The sequence below is a fragment of the Oncorhynchus gorbuscha genome, linkage group LG15 (assembly GCF_021184085.1).
Source record: "Oncorhynchus gorbuscha isolate QuinsamMale2020 ecotype Even-year linkage group LG15, OgorEven_v1.0, whole genome shotgun sequence".
NCBI classification, from domain to species: Eukaryota; Metazoa; Chordata; class Actinopteri; order Salmoniformes; family Salmonidae; genus Oncorhynchus; species Oncorhynchus gorbuscha.
In genome coordinates, this window is record NC_060187.1 from 68896321 (window position 1) to 68915343 (window position 19023).

The window sequence follows — 19023 nt, forward strand, 5'->3', positions numbered from 1 at the left end:
GGAGCTAGAGAGACAGAGACTGAGAAAGAAAAACTAAACTTTAGGACCAAAATTAGATGTTCTTAATAGGTCTAAAAATGGTAATTGTTCGCTAAATGATTTAGATTAACTATCCTGAGACAGACCTGGCGTTCTTGGAGGCATCAGGACGCAGTATCTTAACAGCCACCAGCAGAGGGCGTCCTTTCCTCACGTTGAAAGGGAACTCCAGGTTAGGCAGTTCCTGAGGGCTCTCAATCTCACACAGGTGCACCTGAGGAAGGAACCAACAGAAAAAGATACCTTCAGACAACCAACAACCACAACTAAAAATCCAAGTATAGCCACTGTCTCACATGATCAGAAAACCACCCCGCATCGCCACAAATGACTTCAATGATGCCAGTCTCAGACTAAAGAATGTAGTGAACAACAGAGCACTTGCTAACACACACTTGCACATACACACGCACATGCACACATACTCAGTATAGTTAAACACATCTACACATACAAACAAGCACACACACAAACACAGGCATACACACCTCTCCAAACTGTCCTTCTCCCAGTTTCTCCTTGAAGACCAGACAGTGTCGGGGCAGTTCAGGCAGGGGGGTGCAGTCTGCTGCAGTGGGGCTGGGGGAGGTCAGGGCTGGCACTGCATACGTGTTGTTACCACTGACAAGACAAATCACAGCTAAGTGTATTGAAAGTGCATTTAAAATCACAACACACTTTAGGGTAGAAACACAAAAAAGGCAATAAAGGAGATGAATAAAAGAACATAAAAACAAAGAAAGATCACTGATTCAAGTCCAAGTTAAAAAGGTGTGTTTTTAATGGTGATTTAACCCTCCTACCTGACGCCCTGCAGGCTAACAATGTCTGCCTCTGCATAGTGGGGCACGCTGGCGGGGAAGGGGGGAGACAGGGCCGGGTAGGGAGGGGCATCGGGGTACGGGGGAGGCTCCTCCTGGGTGGGGGGCAAGCCTTTCTCCAAGTCCATACCACAGCCTGGAGGGAGGGGGAGGAGGGAAGAAGTTGCGAAAGGAGGAATAGAGGGGTGGAGAGAGGGATGGAAGAGTTGAGAGAGGCGTGCTCAGGCCTTTTTCACAAGCATTTTGAGGCAAATGACTTCATTATGCTTAAAGCACGACACAAAATGGGAGTGAATTGATGCAGTGAGTGAGTGACAGACAAACGGTTCATAATCAAACACATGCTCAGAGCCCTGATGTCACTGTTATTCTAGACAGTATGATTCCAGCTCTATGGAGCTCCAGGAAGAGGGTGAATCCTGGTATTTCCCCCCAGTCAGAGGCTCTTACCCTGGGCCCCATTATTGAGGCTCTTCTCCTGAGGGTGAGAGGAGCTGGCCCGGGCCATAGGGACGGTTAGGGGCCACGAGGAGCCTGAGCCATGCTGCCTCTGATCTGACAGGAGGAGGTCATAGGCTGGGTTGTTTAACAGCAAGGCTGGGGACACACACATGGAGCACACACACATGGAGCACACACACACACACACACACACACACACACACACACACACACACACACACACACACACACACACACACACACACACACACACACACACACACACACACACACACACACACACACACACACACACACACACACACACACACACACTCACACAAACCAAGGCACACAACAAAAAATAAGGCAAACATGCGATATACACGACAAGGCAAACAACACAACACAGCACAACAAAAACACAACACAACACAACGCAACACAAGTTAGCGAAACACAGCATACCAGTGACAATACAAGGAGGCATTAAGTTGGGGAGAACAGAACAGGTCAGCAGAGCAAAGACCAGGCAAGGTTAACACAACTCCGACATTGAACAAACGTAACAACCACAGGGGTATAATGTACATGTGGGAGGATAATATTTCTGTTATTCAGCATAATAATGTTCCTGTGATATTGTTATTCTTCTGTATAAAGTGACACAGCGTTACTCTGGACCCTGATCTCTCTTTTGAAGAACATATCAAGACCATTTCGAGGACAGCTTTTTTCCATCTACGTAACATTGCAAAAATCAGAAACTTTCTGTCCAAAAATGATGCAGAAAAATTAATCCATGCTTTTGTCACTTCTAGGTTAGACTACTGCAATGCTCTATTTTCCGGCTACCCGGATAAAGCACTAAATAAACTTCAGTTAGTGCTAAATACGGCTGCTAGAATCCTGACTAGAACCAAAAAATTTGATCATATTACTCCAGTGCTAGCCTCTCTACACTGGCTTCCTGTCAAAGCAAGGGCTGATTTCAAGGTTTTACTGCTAACCTACAAAGCATTACATGGGCTTGCTCCTACCTACCTCTCTGATTTGGTCCTGCCGTACATACCTACACGTACGCTACGGTCACAAGACGCAGGCCTCCTAATTGTCCCTAGAATTTCTAAGCAAACAGCTGGAGGCAGGGCTTTCTCCTATAGAGCTCCATTTTTATGGAACGGTCTGCCTACCCATGTCAGAGACGCAAACTCGGTCTCAACCTTTAAGTCTTTACTGAAGACTCATCTCTTCAGTGGGTCATATGATTGAGTGTAGTCTGGCCCAGGAGTGGGAAGGTGAACGGAAAGGCTCTGGAGCAACGAACCGCCCTTGCTGTCTCTGCCTGGCCGGTTCCCCTTTTTCCACTGGGATTCTCTGCCTCTAACCCTGTTACGGGGGCTGAGTCACTGGCTTGCTGGGGCTCTCTCGTGCCGTCCCTGGGGGTGCGTCACCTGGGTGGGTTGATTCACTGTTGTGGTCGGCCTGTCTGGGTTCCCCCCCTTGGGTTGTACCGTGTCGGAGATCTTTGTGGGCTATACTCGGCCTTGTCTCAGGATGGTAAGTTGGTGGTTGAAGATTTCCCTCTAGTGGTGTGGGGGCTGTGCTTTGGCAAAGTGGGTGGGGTTATATCCTTCCTGTTTGGCCCTGTCCGGGGTGTCCTCGGATGGGGCCACAGTGTCTCCTGACCCCTCCTGTCTCAGCCTCCAGTATTTATGCTGCAGTAGTTTATGTGTCGGGGGCTAGGGTCAGTTTGTTTATCTGGAGTACTTCTCCTGTCCTATTCGGTGTCCTGTGTAAATCTAAGTGTGCGTTCTCTAATTCTCTCCTTCTCTCTTTCTTTCTCTCTCTCGGAGGACCTGAGCCCTAGGACCATGCCCCAGGACTACCTGACATGATGACTCCTTGCTGTCCCCAGTCCACCTGGCCATGCTGCTGCTCCAGTTTCAACTGTCCTGGGCCCTAGGACCATGTCCCAGGACTACCTGACATGAGGACTCCTTGCTGTCCCCAGTCCACCTGGCCATGCTCCTGCTCCAGTTTCAACTGTTCTGCCTTACTATTATTCAACCATGCTGGTCATTTATGAACATTTGAACATCTTGGCCACGTTCTGTTATAATCTCCACCCGGCACAGCCAGAAGAGGACTGGCCACCCCACATATGCTCTCTCTAATTCTCTCTTTCTTTCTCTCTCTCGGAGGACCTGAGCCCTAGGACCGTACCCCAGGACTACCTGACATGATGGCTCCTTGCTGTCCCCAGTCCACCTGACTGTGCTGCTGCTCCAGTTTCAACTGTTCTGCCTTATTATTATTTGACCATGCTGGTCATTTATGAACATTTGAACATCTTGGTCATGTTCTGTTATAATCTCTACCCGGCACAGCCAGAAGAGGACTGGCCACCCCACATAGCCCGGTTCCTCTCTAGGTTTCTTCCTAGGTTTTGGCCTTTCTAGGGAGTTTTTCCTAGCCACCGTGCTTTTACACCTGCATTGTTTGCTGTTTGGGGTTTTAGGCTGGGCTTCTGTACAGCACTTTGAGATATCAGCTGATGTACGAAGGGCTATATAAATAAATTTGATTTGCTTTGATTTGATAGTAAAGACAGCATAGTGGCCGCCTGCAGCGCGGAGCAACTAGGAATGCTCTCTCTCTTCCTCTTTCCTTCCCATCAGTCAACAATAGGTCTCTTATGCCCTGTGTGGGTGTGTGTGTGTGGGTGTGTGTCCCCTATATGCCTGTCTGTGTCTATCAGCAGGATCTGATGGTGTCATGTTTAGTTTTAGTGTTTGATCTGTTGTGTGTTTACTGTACCACATCTCCTTTGTGTGTTTACTGTACCACATCTCCTTTGTGTGTTTACTGTACTGTACCACATCTCCTTTGTGTGTTTACTGTACTGTACCACATCTCCTTTGTGTGTTTACTGTACCACATCTCCTTTGTGTGTTTACTGTACCACATCTCCTTTGTGTGTTTACTGTACTGTACCACATCTCCTTTGTGTGTTTACTGTACCACATTTCCTTTGTGTGTTTACTGTACCACATCTCCTTTGTGTGTTTACTGTACCACATCTCCTTTGTGTGTTTACTGTACTGTACCACATCTCATTTGTGTGTTTACTGTACTGTACCACATCTCCTTTGTGTGTTTACTGTACCACATCTCCTTTGTGTGTTTACTGTACCACATCTCCTTTGTGTGTTTACTGTACTGTACCACATCTCCTTTGTGTGTTTACTGTACTGTATCACATCTCCTTTGTGTGTTTACTGTACCACATCTCCTTTGTGTGTTTACTGTACCACATCTCCTTTGTGTGTTTACTGTACTGTACCACATCTCCTTTGTGTGTTTACTGTACTGTACCACATCTCCTTTGTGTGTTTACTGTACTGTACCACATCTCCTTTGTGTGTTTACTGTACCACATCTCCTTTGTGTGTTTACTGTACCACATCTCCTTTGTGTGTTTACTGTACCACATCTCCTTTGTGTGTTTACTGTACCACATCTCCTTTGTGTGTTTACTGTACTGTACCACATCTCCTTTGTGTGTTTACTGTACTGTACCACATCTCCTTTGTGTGTTTACTGTACTGTACCACATCTCCTTTGTGTGTTTACTGTACCACATCTCCTTTGTGTGTTTACTGTACTGTACCACATCTCCTTTGTGTGTTTACTGTACCACATCTCCTTTGTGTGTTTACTGTACCACATCTCCTTTGTGTGTTTACTGTACCACATCTCCTTTGTGTGTTTACTGTACCACATCTCCTTTGTGTGTTTACTGTACCACATCTCCTTTGTGTGTTTACTGTACCACATCTCCTTTGTGTGTTTACTGTACTGTACCACATCTCCTTTGTGTGTTTACTGTACTGTACCACATCTCCTTTGTGTGTTTACTGTACTGTACCACATCTCCTTTGTGTGTTTACTGTACTGTACCACATCTCCTTTGTGTGTTTACTGTACTGTACCACATCTCCTTTGTGTGTTTACTGTACTGTACCACATCTCCTTTGTGTGTTTACTGTACCACATCTCCTTTGTGTGTTTACTGTACCACATCTCCTTTGTGTGTTTACTGTACTGTACCACATCTCCTTTGTGTGTTTACTGTACCACATCTCCTTTGTGTGTTTACTGTACTGTACCACATCTCCTTTGTGTGTTTACTGTACTGTACCACATCTCCTTTGTGTGTTTACTGTACTGTACCACATCTCCTTTGTGTGTTTACTGTACTGTACCACATCTCCTTTGTGTGTTTACTGTACCACATCTCCTTTGTGTGTTTACTGTACCACATCTCCTTTGTGTGTTTACTGTACTGTACCACATCTCCTTTGTGTGTTTACTGTACCACATCTCCTTTGTGTGTTTACTGTACTGTACCACATCTCCTTTGTGTGTTTACTGTACCACATCTCCTTTGTGTGTTTACTGTACCACATCTCCTTTGTGTGTTTACTGTACCACATCTCCTTTGTGTGTTTACTGTACCACATCTCCTTTGTGTGTTTACTGTACTGTACCACATCTCCTTTGTGTGTTTACTGTACCACATCTCCTTTGTGTGTTTACTGTACCACATCTCCTTTGTGTGTTTACTGTACTGTATCACATCTCCTTTGTGTGTTTACTGTACTGTACCACATCTCCTTTGTGTGTTTACTGTACCACATCTCCTTTGTGTGTTTACCACGTTCTCTTTTTCTAGCCAAATCAACTGGCTAATTGATATAGCAGTTGCTAGATTTGATTTTCTTTCTAGCAATAATACAGCGCATTCTCCAGTACCGGTTCAATGTATTTGTTTGTGTCTATCTGTCTGCCAGTCTGTCTGCCAGTCTGTCTGCCAGTCTGTATATCTGTCTGCCTGTCTGTATATCTGTCTGCCTGTCTGTGTGTGTCTGCCTGTCTGTGTGTGTCTGCCTGTCTGTGTGTGTCTGCCTGTCTGTATATCTGTCTGCCTGTCTGTGTGTGTCTGCCTGTCTGTGTGCGTCTGCCTGTCTGTGTGTGTCTGCCTGTCTGTGTGTGTCTGCCTGTCTGTGTGTGTCTGCCTGTCTGTATCTTTCTCTCTAACTATGTGTCAAACTGACACTCTCTCAGTGTGTTTGCGGTCTTACTGCAATCATGTCTTACCGGTGCTGTCTCGTCCGGTGCCGTCTTGTCCTAGTGGTCGGAGCAGTGCACTGGGCTCCTGGTACTCTCCCTCTCCGTCGCAGCGCTCCCTGTCGTCAGGGAAAGTGTGTATACGCTGGTAGCGGCTGGAGTAGCTGTGTGTGTTGTTGATCACCACGTTGTCCGAGGGGACAGACAGATGGACACGCAACTCGTCACTGGACAGACTGCCCTGGGCCTGGAGAGGACAAGGAGAGGGTTAGCAAAACACTCACACGCGACACACATTCTCACACGTTACTGGACAGACTAATTTGAACCTGAAAGGCCAACACGCACATTAAGTAAGAATGTAAAGATACGTGAGACAGATAGTGGTAGCCATTTTGAAAGTCATGCTGAAAGCCTTCCTCCATCACCTTGCCCAGTATCTTCTTCCAGTATTGCCTCCACAGAATGACAGCGATCACAGTCAATAGCAGCAGGATGATGCCCACCAGGCAGCCAATCAGGATGGCTGTGTTGCTGCTGTCGTCCTTGGCGACAGGAAGGCCTGCCCCTGGGGTCACAGCATCGAAGTCGGCCCCTGAGAAGAACATAAATGTAATGAAGTGCATGTGTGTGTTTGTGACAGTAAACTGTGGAAAACATTAAGAGAGCACTGCAAAATGACCTGTTTCTCTGGTTTGACTATTTATAGGTCTGTGTTTGGGTAACATGAACATTTTAGTTTTATTCTATAAACTACTGACAACATTTCTCCCAAATTCCAAATAAAAATGTTGTCATTTAGAGCATTTATTTGCAGAAAATGACAACTGGTCAAAATAACAAAAAATATGCAGTGTTTTTCAATGGGGTTCAGGTCTGGAGATTGGGCTGTCCATGACAGGGTCTTGATCTGGTGGTCCTCCATCCACACCTTGATTGACCTGGCTGTGTGGCATGGAGCATTGTCCTGCTGGAAAGACCAATCCTCAGAGTTGGGGAACATTGTCAGAGCAGAAGGAAGCTAGTTTTCTTCCAGGGCAACGTTGTACGTGGCTTGATTCATGCGTCCTTCACAAAGGTGCTGAAGCACCCCCAGATCATCACCAATCCTCCACCACATTTAACAGTGGGTGTGAGACACTGCAAATAAATGCTCTAAACTACAATATTTTTATTTGTCAGTAGTTTATAGAATAAAACTAAAATGTTAATTTTACCCAAACACAGACCTATAAATAGTCAAACCAGAGAAACAGATACTTTTGCAGTGCTCTCAATTTTTTCCAGAGCTGTATGTGGTACGTGAGAGAGTCGGTACTTCATCAGTAAATGTGTAAGTGTTAATGTGCTTTGCAGTCTGTGTATTCGCACGGTCTGTATAGGCAGAGAGGGAGCTGCTGAGAATGCATCTGTCTGTCACACCCAAATACTTTAATCAAGCTCACTGACTGTCTGGTGTGTGTGTGTGTGTGTGTGTGTGTGTGTGTGTGTGTGTGTGTGTGTGTGTGTGTGTGTGTGTGTGTGTGTGTGTGTGTGTGTGTGTGTGTGTGTGTGTGTGTGTGTGTGTGTGTGTGTGTGTGTGTGCTCATGCCGGGGAGGTCTGTGAAAGCCTCAGGGCTGGTCTTGGGGACAGAATGTTTTAGCTGTGTTTTCTGTTCTAGATGACCTTGCATGAGAGCAGCAGCTCTGATTATATAGGAAATAGAATGCACACAGTTTATGAGTTCAGCTCAAACATGCAAAACAGTGTTGTAAAGTGAGATCTCTCTCTCGGCATGCGCATACACTCAAACAAACACATCCAAAGCCACAGAACCATAGCCGTTAAGACAGACATAGCACTACACACCCACCACAGTGGAACCCACTGCCGCCCTCTAAAAAGGCCTGCAATTGTCTGCTGTTCCATGATCTGATGTTCCTCAGTTCCACAGTGGTTCCGTCAACATGCAGTTAGGGAGATCACAGGAAGGAAGCAGTGGTGTTGTTGTATGTGAATATGATGAGGTACCACAAAGCAACATGCTGTGTTAAGTGTGTTACACTCTTTAGCCCAGAGTCAAAACATTAAATCCACCACTTCATCCTTCCCCCCCTGCCCTGCATCCCTCCTTCTGAACCCCTCGTGGTCTCAGGACAGCTCTAAGCTGTGTTAAACAGACCAGTTATCAGGGGAAATGTCCTTTCCCTCTTTCCAACCCTCCCTCTCTCTCTCTCACCTGACAGTGTGCTGTTACCCGTGCTGTCCATCATGGGGTTGGTGGTGGGGGGTTCTGGAGGAACGAGGGATGGAAGGAGTGATAAGACAGAGGAGAAGAGAGAGTTCCTCTCAAGGTACTGAAAAGCATTAGAGTGATGATATGTAGCATATGAGATGTCCAACTCCACGTGGACAATAAAGATGATTATTCTGTAGATGACCATGTTGCCAGACAAAGCTGCAGTGTAGACGACCATCCGTGTTGCCAGACGACGCTGCAGTGTAGACGACCATCCGTGTTGCCAGACGACGCTGCAGTGTAGACGACCATCCGTGTTGCCAGACGACGCTGCAGTGTAGACGACCATCCGTGTTGCCAGACGACGCTGCAGTGTAGACGACGATCCGTGTTGCCAGACGACGCTGCAGTGTAGACGACCGTGTTGCCAGACGACGCTGCAGTGTAGACGACCATCCGTGTTGCCAGACGACGCTGCAGTGTAGACGACCATCCGTGTTGCCAGACGACGCTGCAGTGTAGATGACCATCCGTGTTGCCAGACGACGCTGCAGTGTAGACGACCATCCGTGTTGCCAGACGACGCTGCAGTGTAGACGACCGTGTTGCCAGACGACGCTGCAGTGTAGACGACCATCCGTGTTGCCAGACGACGCTGCAGTGTAGACGACCGTGTTGCCAGACGACGCTGCAGTGTAGACGACCGTGTTGCCAGACGACGCTGCAGTGTAGACGACAGTGTTGCCAGACGACGCTGCAGTGTAGACGACCGTGTTGCCAGACGACGCTGCAGTGTAGACGACCGTGATGCCAGACGACGCTGCAGTGTAGACGACGTGTTGCCAGACGACGCTGCAGTGTAGACGACCGTGTTGCCAGACGACGCTGCAGTGTAGACGACCGTGTTGCCAGACGACGCTGCAGTGTAGACGACCGTGTTGCCAGACAAAGCTGCAGTGTAGACGACCGTGTTGCCAGACAAAGCTGCAGTGTAGACGACCGTGTTGCCAGACAAAGCTGCAGTGTAGACGACCGTGTTGCCAGACAAAGCTGCAGTGTAGACGACCGTGTTGCCAGACAAAGCTGCAGTGTAGACGACCGTGTTGCCAGACAAAGCTGCAGTGTAGACGACCGTGTTGCCAGACAAAGCTGCAGTGTAGACGACCGTGTTGCCAGACAAAGCTGCAGTGTAGACGACCGTGTTGCCAGACAACGCTGCAGTGTAGACGACCGTGTTGCCAGACAACGCTGCAGTGTAGACGACCGTGTTGCCAGACAACGCTGCAGTGTAGACGACCGTGTTGCCAGACAAAGCTGCAGTGTAGACTACCGTGTTGCCAGACAAAGCTGCAGTGTAGACGACCGTGTTGCCAGACAACGCTGCAGTGTAGACGACCGTGTTGCCAGACAAAGCTGCAGTGTAGACGACCGTGTTGCCAGACAAAGCTGCAGTGTAGACGACCGTGTTGCCAGACAAAGCTGCAGTGTAGACGACCGTGTTGCCAGACAAAGCTGCAGTGTAGACGACCGTGTTGCCAGACAAAGCTGCAGTGTAGACGACCGTGTTGCCAGACAACGCTGCAGTGTAGACGACCGTGTTGCCAGACAAAGCTGCAGTGTAGACGACCGTGTTGCCAGACAACGCTGCAGTGTAGACGACCGTGTTGCCAGACAAAGCTGCAGTGTAGACGACCGTGTTGCCAGACAAAGCTGCAGTGTAGACGACCGTGTTGCCAGACAAAGCTGCAGTGTAGACGACCGTGTTGCCAGACAAAGCTGCAGTGTAGACGGCTGTTGTGTGAAGTTGGACGGAGGCCAGGGGCTTTAACACAGCATGATGGACAGAGGAGGAGGCGGCTCACACATGGCTCCTTTCTATGGTGTGGTTACTTCTTATACCCTGTCTGTTTTGTCATTGCATGTTTCTGGAAATGTTTTAAACATACGACTTAGAACACTGCATGCCCACACTCATCACAACGGGTGGGTCGAGGGGCAAGAGGGAGAAGAGGAGGAGAAAGGGGAGAGGAGAGAGGGGAATGGAATAGGAATGGAGGAGGGGTGAAAATGGGGAAGGAAGGGGAAAGGATGAGGGATGAGAGGAGAGTGGGACGAAAGGGGGATGAATGGAAGAGGGGGATGAGAGGTACAAGTGGTGAAAGAGTGGCGACTCACCTGAGGGAACGCTAGTGAAGTTGGAGGAGTTGTGGTTGAGGCCGGGGCTGACGGAGGAGGGGAAGACAGGAGGAGGAGGACGAGGAGTAGCGGAGGAGACCGGAGGAGCAGGAAGAGCAGAGCCCGTGTCCATGGGGTCAACACCCTCCCCGTACGGCTCTGAGAGAGAGATGGGGATAAACAAGAATAGGATGATCAACTTCCTAAGACAATCAGAGAACCATGAATCTCACAGAGTAGAAGGGGAAAGAGAGACTGAGAATCAGAGATAACGTTAAAATGACAGAGATAATGAGAAAAGGAGAGAAGAGGAGTGAGAATGAAAGGCAGTGAAAGAGAGCAATACCCTGAACGTACCGGAGTAGAAGGAGATCTCAGAGATGAGCATCCATCGGTCTGCAAAGGCAAACTGGCAGCGTAAGATCTGGGCGGGGCGACCCCCCAGGGGCAGGGAGATGGGGCGTGAGGAGGGGTCCTTCAGGTCCTCTAGAGGTACAGCCAGGGAGAGGGGGGGCGAGGACCAGGGGAGTAAGAGGCCAGGTTTAAACTGACAATCTACCTTACTGAAGACCCTCACACCCTGGGTGTGACGGTTATTACTGTGGACCTGGATGGGGAGGGGGGAGAGGGAGGGAAGAGAGGGGGGGGGCTCAGTTACACCAGCTCTGTCAGGAGGAATGGGCCAAAATTCACCCAACTTATTGTGGGAAGCTTGTGTAAGGCTACCCGCAATGTTTGACCCAATTTAAACCATTTTCTATGGCTACAAAGCACACAGGGAGGAAGGTGGAAAATAACACAAATGAGTGAAAGTGGAAAGTGATTAGTGACAAAGTACGAGAGGGAAGAGAAAGGAAAGAGAAGTGGGGTGAGAATAAGAGAGGGGGAAACGGAGAGGTGATTGATTGGAGAAAATACATTTTACAGCCCACCAGAGGGACACGGCAGGAGAGAAAGGTTCCATCTAAGTCTATAGACCATCACTGCTACCTAGTGTGTGAGAGTGAGAGAGAAGAGAGAGCAGGAAGAGAGGGAGAGAGAGGGAATAGAGAGAAATAGAAAGGATAGATGGTGAGGAAGATAGATGGTGAGGTAGATAGAGGTTCAGGGGGAAAGGTGGGGAATAGAATAGCCAGGAAGAGAGGGAGAATACAGAGGAAAGGGAAGGGGGGATAGGGCATCTCGGGAGAGGGAGAATACAGAGGAAAGGGAAAGGGGGATAGGGCATCTGAGAGAGGGAGAATAACAGAGGAAAGGGAAAGGGGGATAGGGCATCTGGAGAGAGGGAGAATACAGAGGAAAGGGAAAGGGGATAGGGCATCTGGAGAGAGGGAGAATACAGAGGAAAGGGAAAGGGGGATAGGGCATCTGGAGAGAGGGAGAATACAGAGGAAAGGGAAAGGGGGATAGGGCATCTGGAGAGAGGGAGAATACAGAGGAAAGGGAAAAGGGGATAGGGCATCTGGAGAGAGGGAGAATACAGGGGAAAGGGAAGGGGGATAGGGCATCTGGAGAGAGGGAGAATACATAGGAAAGGGAAAGGGGATAGGGCATCTGGAGAAAGGGAGAATACAGAGGAAAGGGAAAGGGGGATAGGGCATCTGGAGAGAGGGAGAATACAGAGGAAAGGAAAGGGGGGATAGGGCATCTGGAGAGAGGGAGAATACAGAGGAAAGGGAAGGGGGATAGGGCATCTGGGGAGAGGGAGAATACAGAGGAAAGGGAAAGGGGGATAGGGCATCTGGAGAGAGGGAGAATACAGAGGAAAGGGAAAGGGGGATAGGGCATCTGGAGAGAGGGAGAATACAGAGGAAAGGGAAAGGGGGATAGGGCATCTGGAGAGAGGGAGAATACAGAGGAAAGGGAAAGGGGGATAGGGCATCTGGAGAGAGGGAGAATACAGAGGAAAGGGAAAGGGGGATAGGGCATCTGGAGAGAGGGAGAATACAGAGGAAAGGGAAAGGGGATAGGGCATCTGGAGAGAGGGAGAATACAGGGGAAAGGGAAGGGGGATAGGGCATCTGGAGAGAGGGAGAATACATAGGAAAGGGAAAGGGGGATAGGGCATCTGGAGAGAGGGAGAATACAGAGGAAAGGGAAAGGGGGATAGGGCATCTGGAGAGAGGGAGAATACAGAGGAAAGGAAAGGGGGATAGGGCATCTGGAGAGAGGGAGAATACAGAGGAAAGGGAAAGGGGGATAGGGCATCTGGAGAGAGGGAGAATACAGAGGAAAGGGAAAGGGGGATAGGGCATCTGGAGAGAGGGAGAATACAGAGGAAAGGGAAAGGGGGATAGGGCATCTGGAGAGAGGGAGAATACAGAGGAAAGGAAAAAGGGGATAGGGCATCTGGAGAGAGGGAGAATACAGGGGAAAGGGAAGGGGGATAGGGCATCTGGAGAGAGGGAGAATACATAGGAAAGGGAAAGGGGGATAGGGCATCTGGAGAGAGGGAGAATACAGAGGAAAGGGAAAGGGGGATAGGGCATCTGGAGAGAGGGAGAATACAGAGGAAAGGAAAGGGGGATAGGGCATCTGGAGGGAGGGAGAATACAGAGGAAAGGGAAAGGGGGATAGGGCATCTGGAGAGAGGGAGAATACAGAGGAAAGGGAAAGGGGGATAGGGCATCTGGAGAGAGGGAGAATACAGAGGAAAGGGAAAGGGGGATAGGGCATCTGGAGAGAGGGAGAATACAGAGGAAAGGGAAAAGGGGATAGGGCATCTGGAGAGAGGGAGAATACAGGGGAAAGGGAAGGGGGATAGGGCATCTGGAGAGAGGGAGAATACATAGGAAAGGGAAAGGGGGATAGGGCATCTGGAGAGAGGGAGAATACAGAGGAAAGGGAAAGGGGGATAGGGCATCTGGAGAGAGGGAGAATACAGAGGAAAGGAAAGGGGGATAGGGCATCTGGAGAGAGGGAGAATACAGAGGAAAGGGAAAGGGGGATAGGGCATCTGGAGGGAGGGAGAATACAGAGGAAAGGGAAAGGGGGATAGGGCATCTGGAGAGAGAGAGAATACAGAGGAAAGGGGGATAGGGCATCTGGAGGGAGGGAGAATACAGAGGAAAGGGAAAGGGGGATAGGGCATCTGGAGAGAGGGAGAATACAGAGGAAAGGGAAAGGGGATAGGGCATCTGGAGGGAGGGAGAATACAGAGGAAAGGGAAAGGGGATAGGGCATCTGGAGAGAGGGAGAATACAGAGGAAAGGGAAAGGGGGATAGGGCATCTGGAGGGAGGGAGAATACAGAGGAAAGGGAAAGGGGGATAGGGCATCTGGAGAGAGGGAGAATACAGAGGAAAGGGAAAGGGGGATAGGGCATCTGGAGGGAGGAAGAATACAGAGGAAAGGGAAAGGGGATAGGGCATCTGGAGGGAGGGAGAATACAGAGGAAAGGGAAAGGGGGATAGGGCATCTGGAGAGGGAGAATACAGAGGAAAGGGAAAGGGGGATAGGGCATCTGGAGGGAGGGAGAATACAGAGGAAAGGGAAAGGGGGATAGAGCATCTGGAGGGAGGGAGAATACAGAGGAAAGGGAAGGGGGATAGGGCATCTGGAGGGAGGGAGGATACAGAGGAAAGGGAAAGGGGATAGGGCATCTGGAGAGGGAGAATACAGAGGAAAGGGAAAGGGGGATAGGGCATCTGGAGGGAGGGAGAATACAGAGGAAAGGGAAAGGGGGATAGGGCATCTGGAGAGAGGGAGAATACAGAGGAAAGGGGATAGGACATCTGGAGGGAGAATACGGAGGAAAGGGAAAGGGGGATAGGGCATCTGGAGAGAGGGAGAATACAGAGGAAAGGGAAAGGGGGATAGGGCATCTGGAGAGAGGGAGAATACAGAGGAAAGGAAAGGGGGATAGGGCATCTGGAGAGAGGGAGAATACGGAGGAAAGGGAAAGGGGGATAGGGCATCTGGAGAGGGAGAATACAGAGGAAAGGGAAAGGGGGATAGGGCATCTGGAGGGAGGGAGAATACAGAGGAAAGGGAAAGGGGGATAGGGCATCTGGAGAGAGGGAGAATACAGAGGAAAGGGGGATAGGGCATCTGGAGAGAGGGAGAATACGGAGGAAAGGGAAAGGGGGATAGGGCATCTGGAGAGAGGGAGAATACAGAGGAAAGGGAAAGGGGGATAGGGCATCTGGAGAGAGGGAGAATACAGAGGAAAGGGAAAGGGGATAGGGCATCTGGAGAGAGGGAGAATACAGAGGAAAGGGAAAGGGGGATAGGGCATCTGGAGAGAGGGAGAATACAGAGGAAAGGGAAAGGGGGATAGGGCATCTGGAGAGAGGGAGAATACAGAGGAAAGGGAAAGGGGGATAGGGCATCTGGAGAGAGGGAGAATACAGAGGAAAGGGAAAGGGGGATAGGGCATCTGGAGGGAGGGAGAATACAGAGGAAAGGGAAAGGGGGATTAGGGCATCTGGAGAGGGAGAATACAGAGGAAAGGGAAAGGGGGATAGGGCATCTGGAGGGAGGGAGAATACAGAGGAAAGGGAAGGGGGATAGGGCATCTGGAGAGAGGGAGGATACAGAGGAAAGGGGGATAGGGCATCTGGAGAGAGGGAGAATACGGAGGAAAGGGAAAGGGGGATAGGGCATCTGGAGAGAGGGAGAATACAGAGGAAAGGAAAGGGGGATAGGGCATCTGGAGAGAGGGAGAATACAGAGGAAAGGGAAAGGGGGATAGGGCATCTGGAGAGAGGGAGAATACAGAGGAAAGGGAAAGGGGGATAGGGCATCTGGAGAGAGGGAGAATACAGAGGAAAGGGAAAGGGGGATAGGGCATCTGGAGGGAGGGAGAATACAGAGGAAAGGGAAAGGGGATAGGGCATCTGGAGAGAGGGAGAATACAGAGGAAAGGGAAAGGGGGATAGGGCATCTGGAGGGAGGGAGAATACAGAGGAAAGGGAAAGGGGGATAGGGCATCTGGAGAGGGAGAATACAGAGGAAAGGGAAAGGGGGATAGGGCATCTGGAGGGAGGGAGAATACAGAGGAAAGGGAAAGGGGGATAGGGCATCTGGAGAGAGGGAGAATACAGAGGAAAGGGGGATAGGGCATCTGGAGAGAGGGAGAATACGGAGGAAAGGGAAAGGGGGATAGGGCATCTGGAGAGAGGGAGAATACAGAGGAAAGGGAAAGGGGGATAGGGCATCTGGAGAGAGGGAGAATACAGAGGAAAGGGAAAGGGGGATAGGGCATCTGGAGAGAGGGAGAATACAGAGGAAAGGGGAAAGGGGGATAGGGCATCTGGAGAGAGGGAGAATACAGAGGAAAGGGAAAGGGGGATAGGGCATCTGGAGGGAGGGAGGATACAGAGGAAAGGGAAAGGGGGATAGGGCATCTGGAGAGGGATAATACAGAGGAAAGGGGGATAGGGCATCTGGAGAGAGGGAGAATACGGAGGAAAGGGAAAGGGGGATAGGGCATCTGGAGAGAGGGAGAATACAGAGGAAAGGGAAAGGGGATAGGGCATCTGGAGAGAGGGAGAATACAGAGGAAAGGAAAGGGGGATAGGGCATCTGGAGAGAGGGAGAATACGGAGGAAAGGGAAAGGGGGATAGGGCATCTGGAGAGGGAGAATACAGAGGAAAGGGAAAGGGGGATAGGGCATCTGGAGGGAGGGAGAATACAGAGGAAAGGGAAAGGGGGATAGGGCATCTGGAGAGAGGAGAATACAGAGGAAAGGGGGATAGGGCATCTGGAGGGAGGGAGAATACAGAGGAAAGGGAAAGGGGGATAGGGCATCTGGAGAGAGGGAGAATACAGAGGAAAGGGAAAGGGGGATAGGGCATCTGGAGGGAGGAAGAATACAGAGGAAAGGGAAAGGGGGATAGGGCATCTGGAGGGAGGGAGAATACAGAGGAAAGGGAAAGGGGGATAGGGCATCTGGAGAGGGAGAATACAGAGGAAAGGGAAAGGGGGATAGGGCATCTGGAGAGAGGGAGAATACAGAGGAAAGGGAAAGGGGGATAGGGCATCTGGAGAGAGGGAGAATACAGAGGAAAGGGAAAGGGGGATAGGGCATCTGGAGGGAGGGAGGATACAGAGGAAAGGGAAAGGGGGATAGGGCATCTGGAGAGGGATAATACAGAGGAAAGGGGGATAGGGCATCTGGAGAGAGGGAGAATACGGAGGAAAGGGAAAGGGGGATAGGGCATCTGGAGAGAGGGAGAATACAGAGGAAAGGGAAAGGGGGATAGGGCATCTGGAGAGAGGGAGAATACAGAGGAAAGGAAAGGGGGGATAGGGCATCTGGAGAGAGGGAGAATACGGAGGAAAGGGAAAGGGGGATAGGGCATCTGGAGAGGGAGAATACAGAGGAAAGGGAAAGGGGGATAGGGCATCTGGAGGGAGGGAGAATACAGAGGAAAGGGAAAGGGGGATAGGGCATCTGGAGAGAGGGAGAATACAGAGGAAAGGGGGATAGGGCATCTGGAGGGAGGGAGAATACAGAGGAAAGGGAAAGGGGGATAGGGCATCTGGAGAGAGGGAGAATACAGAGGAAAGGGAAAGGGGGATAGGGCATCTGGAGGAGGAAGAATACAGAGGAAAGGGAAAGGGGGATAGGGCATCTGGAGGGAGGGAGAATACAGAGGAAAGGGAAAGGGGGATAGGGCATCTGGAGAGGGAGAATACAGAGGAAAGGGAAAGGGGGATAGGGCATCTGGAGGGAGGGAGAATACAGAGGAAAGGGAAAGGGGGATAGGGCATCTGGGAGGGAGAATACAGAGGAAAGGAAAGGGAGAGGAAAGGGGGATAGGGCATCTGGAGGGAGGGAGAATACAGAGGAAAGGGAAAGGGGGATAGGGCATCTGGAGGGAGGGAGAATACAGAGGAAAGGGAAAGGGGGATAGGGCATCTGGAGGGAGGGAGGATACAGAGGAAAGGGAAAGGGGATAGGGCATCTGGAGAGAGGGAGAATACAGAGGAAAGGGAAAGGGGGATAGGGCATCTGGAGAGAGGGAGAATACAGAGGAAAGGGAAAGGGGGATAGGGCATCTGGAGAGAGGGAGAATACAGAGGAAAGGGAAAGGGGGATAGGGCATCTGGAGGGAGGGAGAATACAGAGGAAAGGGAAAGGGGGATAGGGCATCTGGAGAGAGGGAGAATACAGAGGAAAGGGAAAGGGGGATAGGGCATCTGGGAGGGAGGGAGAAGGGCATCTGGAGAGAGGGAAAGGAAAGGAAAGGGGGATAGGGCATCTGGAGAGAGGGAGAATACAGATCTGGAAAGGGAGGAAAGGAAAGGGGGATAGGGCATCTGGAGAGAGAGAATACAGAGGAAAGGGAAAGGGGGATAGGGCATCTGGAGAGAGGGAGAATACAGAGGAAAGGGAAAGGGGGATAGGGCATCTGGAGAGAGGAGAATACAGAGGAAAGGAAAGGGGAGGAAAGGGAGGGGAATACAGAGGGGGATAGGGGATAGGGCATCTGGAGAGAGGGAGAATACAGAGGAAAGGGAAAGGGGATAGGGCATCTGGAGGGAGGGAGAATACAGAGGAAAGGAAAGGGGGATAGGGCATCTGGAGGGAGGGAGAATACAGAGGAAAGGGAAAGGGGGATAGGGCATCTGGAGAGAGGGAGAATACAGAGGAAAGGGAAAGGGGGATAGGGCATCTGGAGAGAGGGAGAATACAGAGGAAAGGAAAGGGGGATAGGGCATCTGGAGAGAGGGAGAATACAGAGGAAAGGGAAAGGGGGATAGGGCATCTGGAGGGAGGGAGAATACAGAGGAAAGGGAAAGGGGGATAGGGCATCTGGAGAGAGGGAGAATACAGAGGAAAGGAAAGGGGGATAGGGCATCTGGAGAGAGGGAGAATACAGAGGAAAGGGAAAGGGGGATAGGGCATCTGGAGGAGGGAGAATACAGAGGAAAGGAAAGGGGGATAGGGCATCTGGAGAGAGGAGAATACAGAGGAAAGGGAAAGGGGGATAGGGCATCTGAGAGGAGGGAGAATACAGAGGAAAGGGAAAGGGGGATAGGGCATCTGGAGAGGGAGAATACAGAGGAAAGGGAAAGGGGGATAGGGCATCTGGAGAGAGGGAGAATACAGAGGAAAGGGAAAGGGGGATAGGGCATCTGGAGAGGAGAATACAGAGGAAAGGGGATAGGGCATCTGGAGGGAGGGAGAAAAGAGGAAAGGGAAAGGGGGATAGGGCATCTGGAGAGAGGGAGAATACAGAGGAAAG

At 50.3% G+C, this 19023-nt stretch overlaps 1 protein-coding gene across 5 annotated transcripts in view; it reads right to left on the reverse strand.

Annotated features, from left to right (window-relative positions):
* LOC123997884 (epithelial discoidin domain-containing receptor 1-like) overlaps positions 1-19023 on the reverse strand; it is an 87501-nt gene that overhangs the window by 5552 nt on the left and 62926 nt on the right. For 2 of the 5 annotated variants that reach the window (XM_046302545.1, XM_046302541.1), the window contains exons 9-17: positions 11186-11435; positions 10829-10987; positions 8654-8707; positions 6863-7029; positions 6465-6681; positions 1311-1457; positions 843-996; positions 528-660; positions 126-253 (exon numbers count right to left, since the gene is read on the reverse strand). In XM_046302545.1, coding sequence (XP_046158501.1) covers positions 126-253; positions 528-660; positions 843-996; positions 1311-1457; positions 6465-6681; positions 6863-7029; positions 8654-8707; positions 10829-10987; positions 11186-11435 — 1409 coding nt within the window. The remainder of the gene's footprint in view (positions 1-125; positions 254-527; positions 661-842; positions 997-1310; positions 1458-6464; positions 6682-6862; positions 7030-8653; positions 8708-10828; positions 10988-11185; positions 11436-19023) is intronic. The other 3 variants (XM_046302542.1, XM_046302543.1, XM_046302544.1) reach the window with 3 other exon arrangements.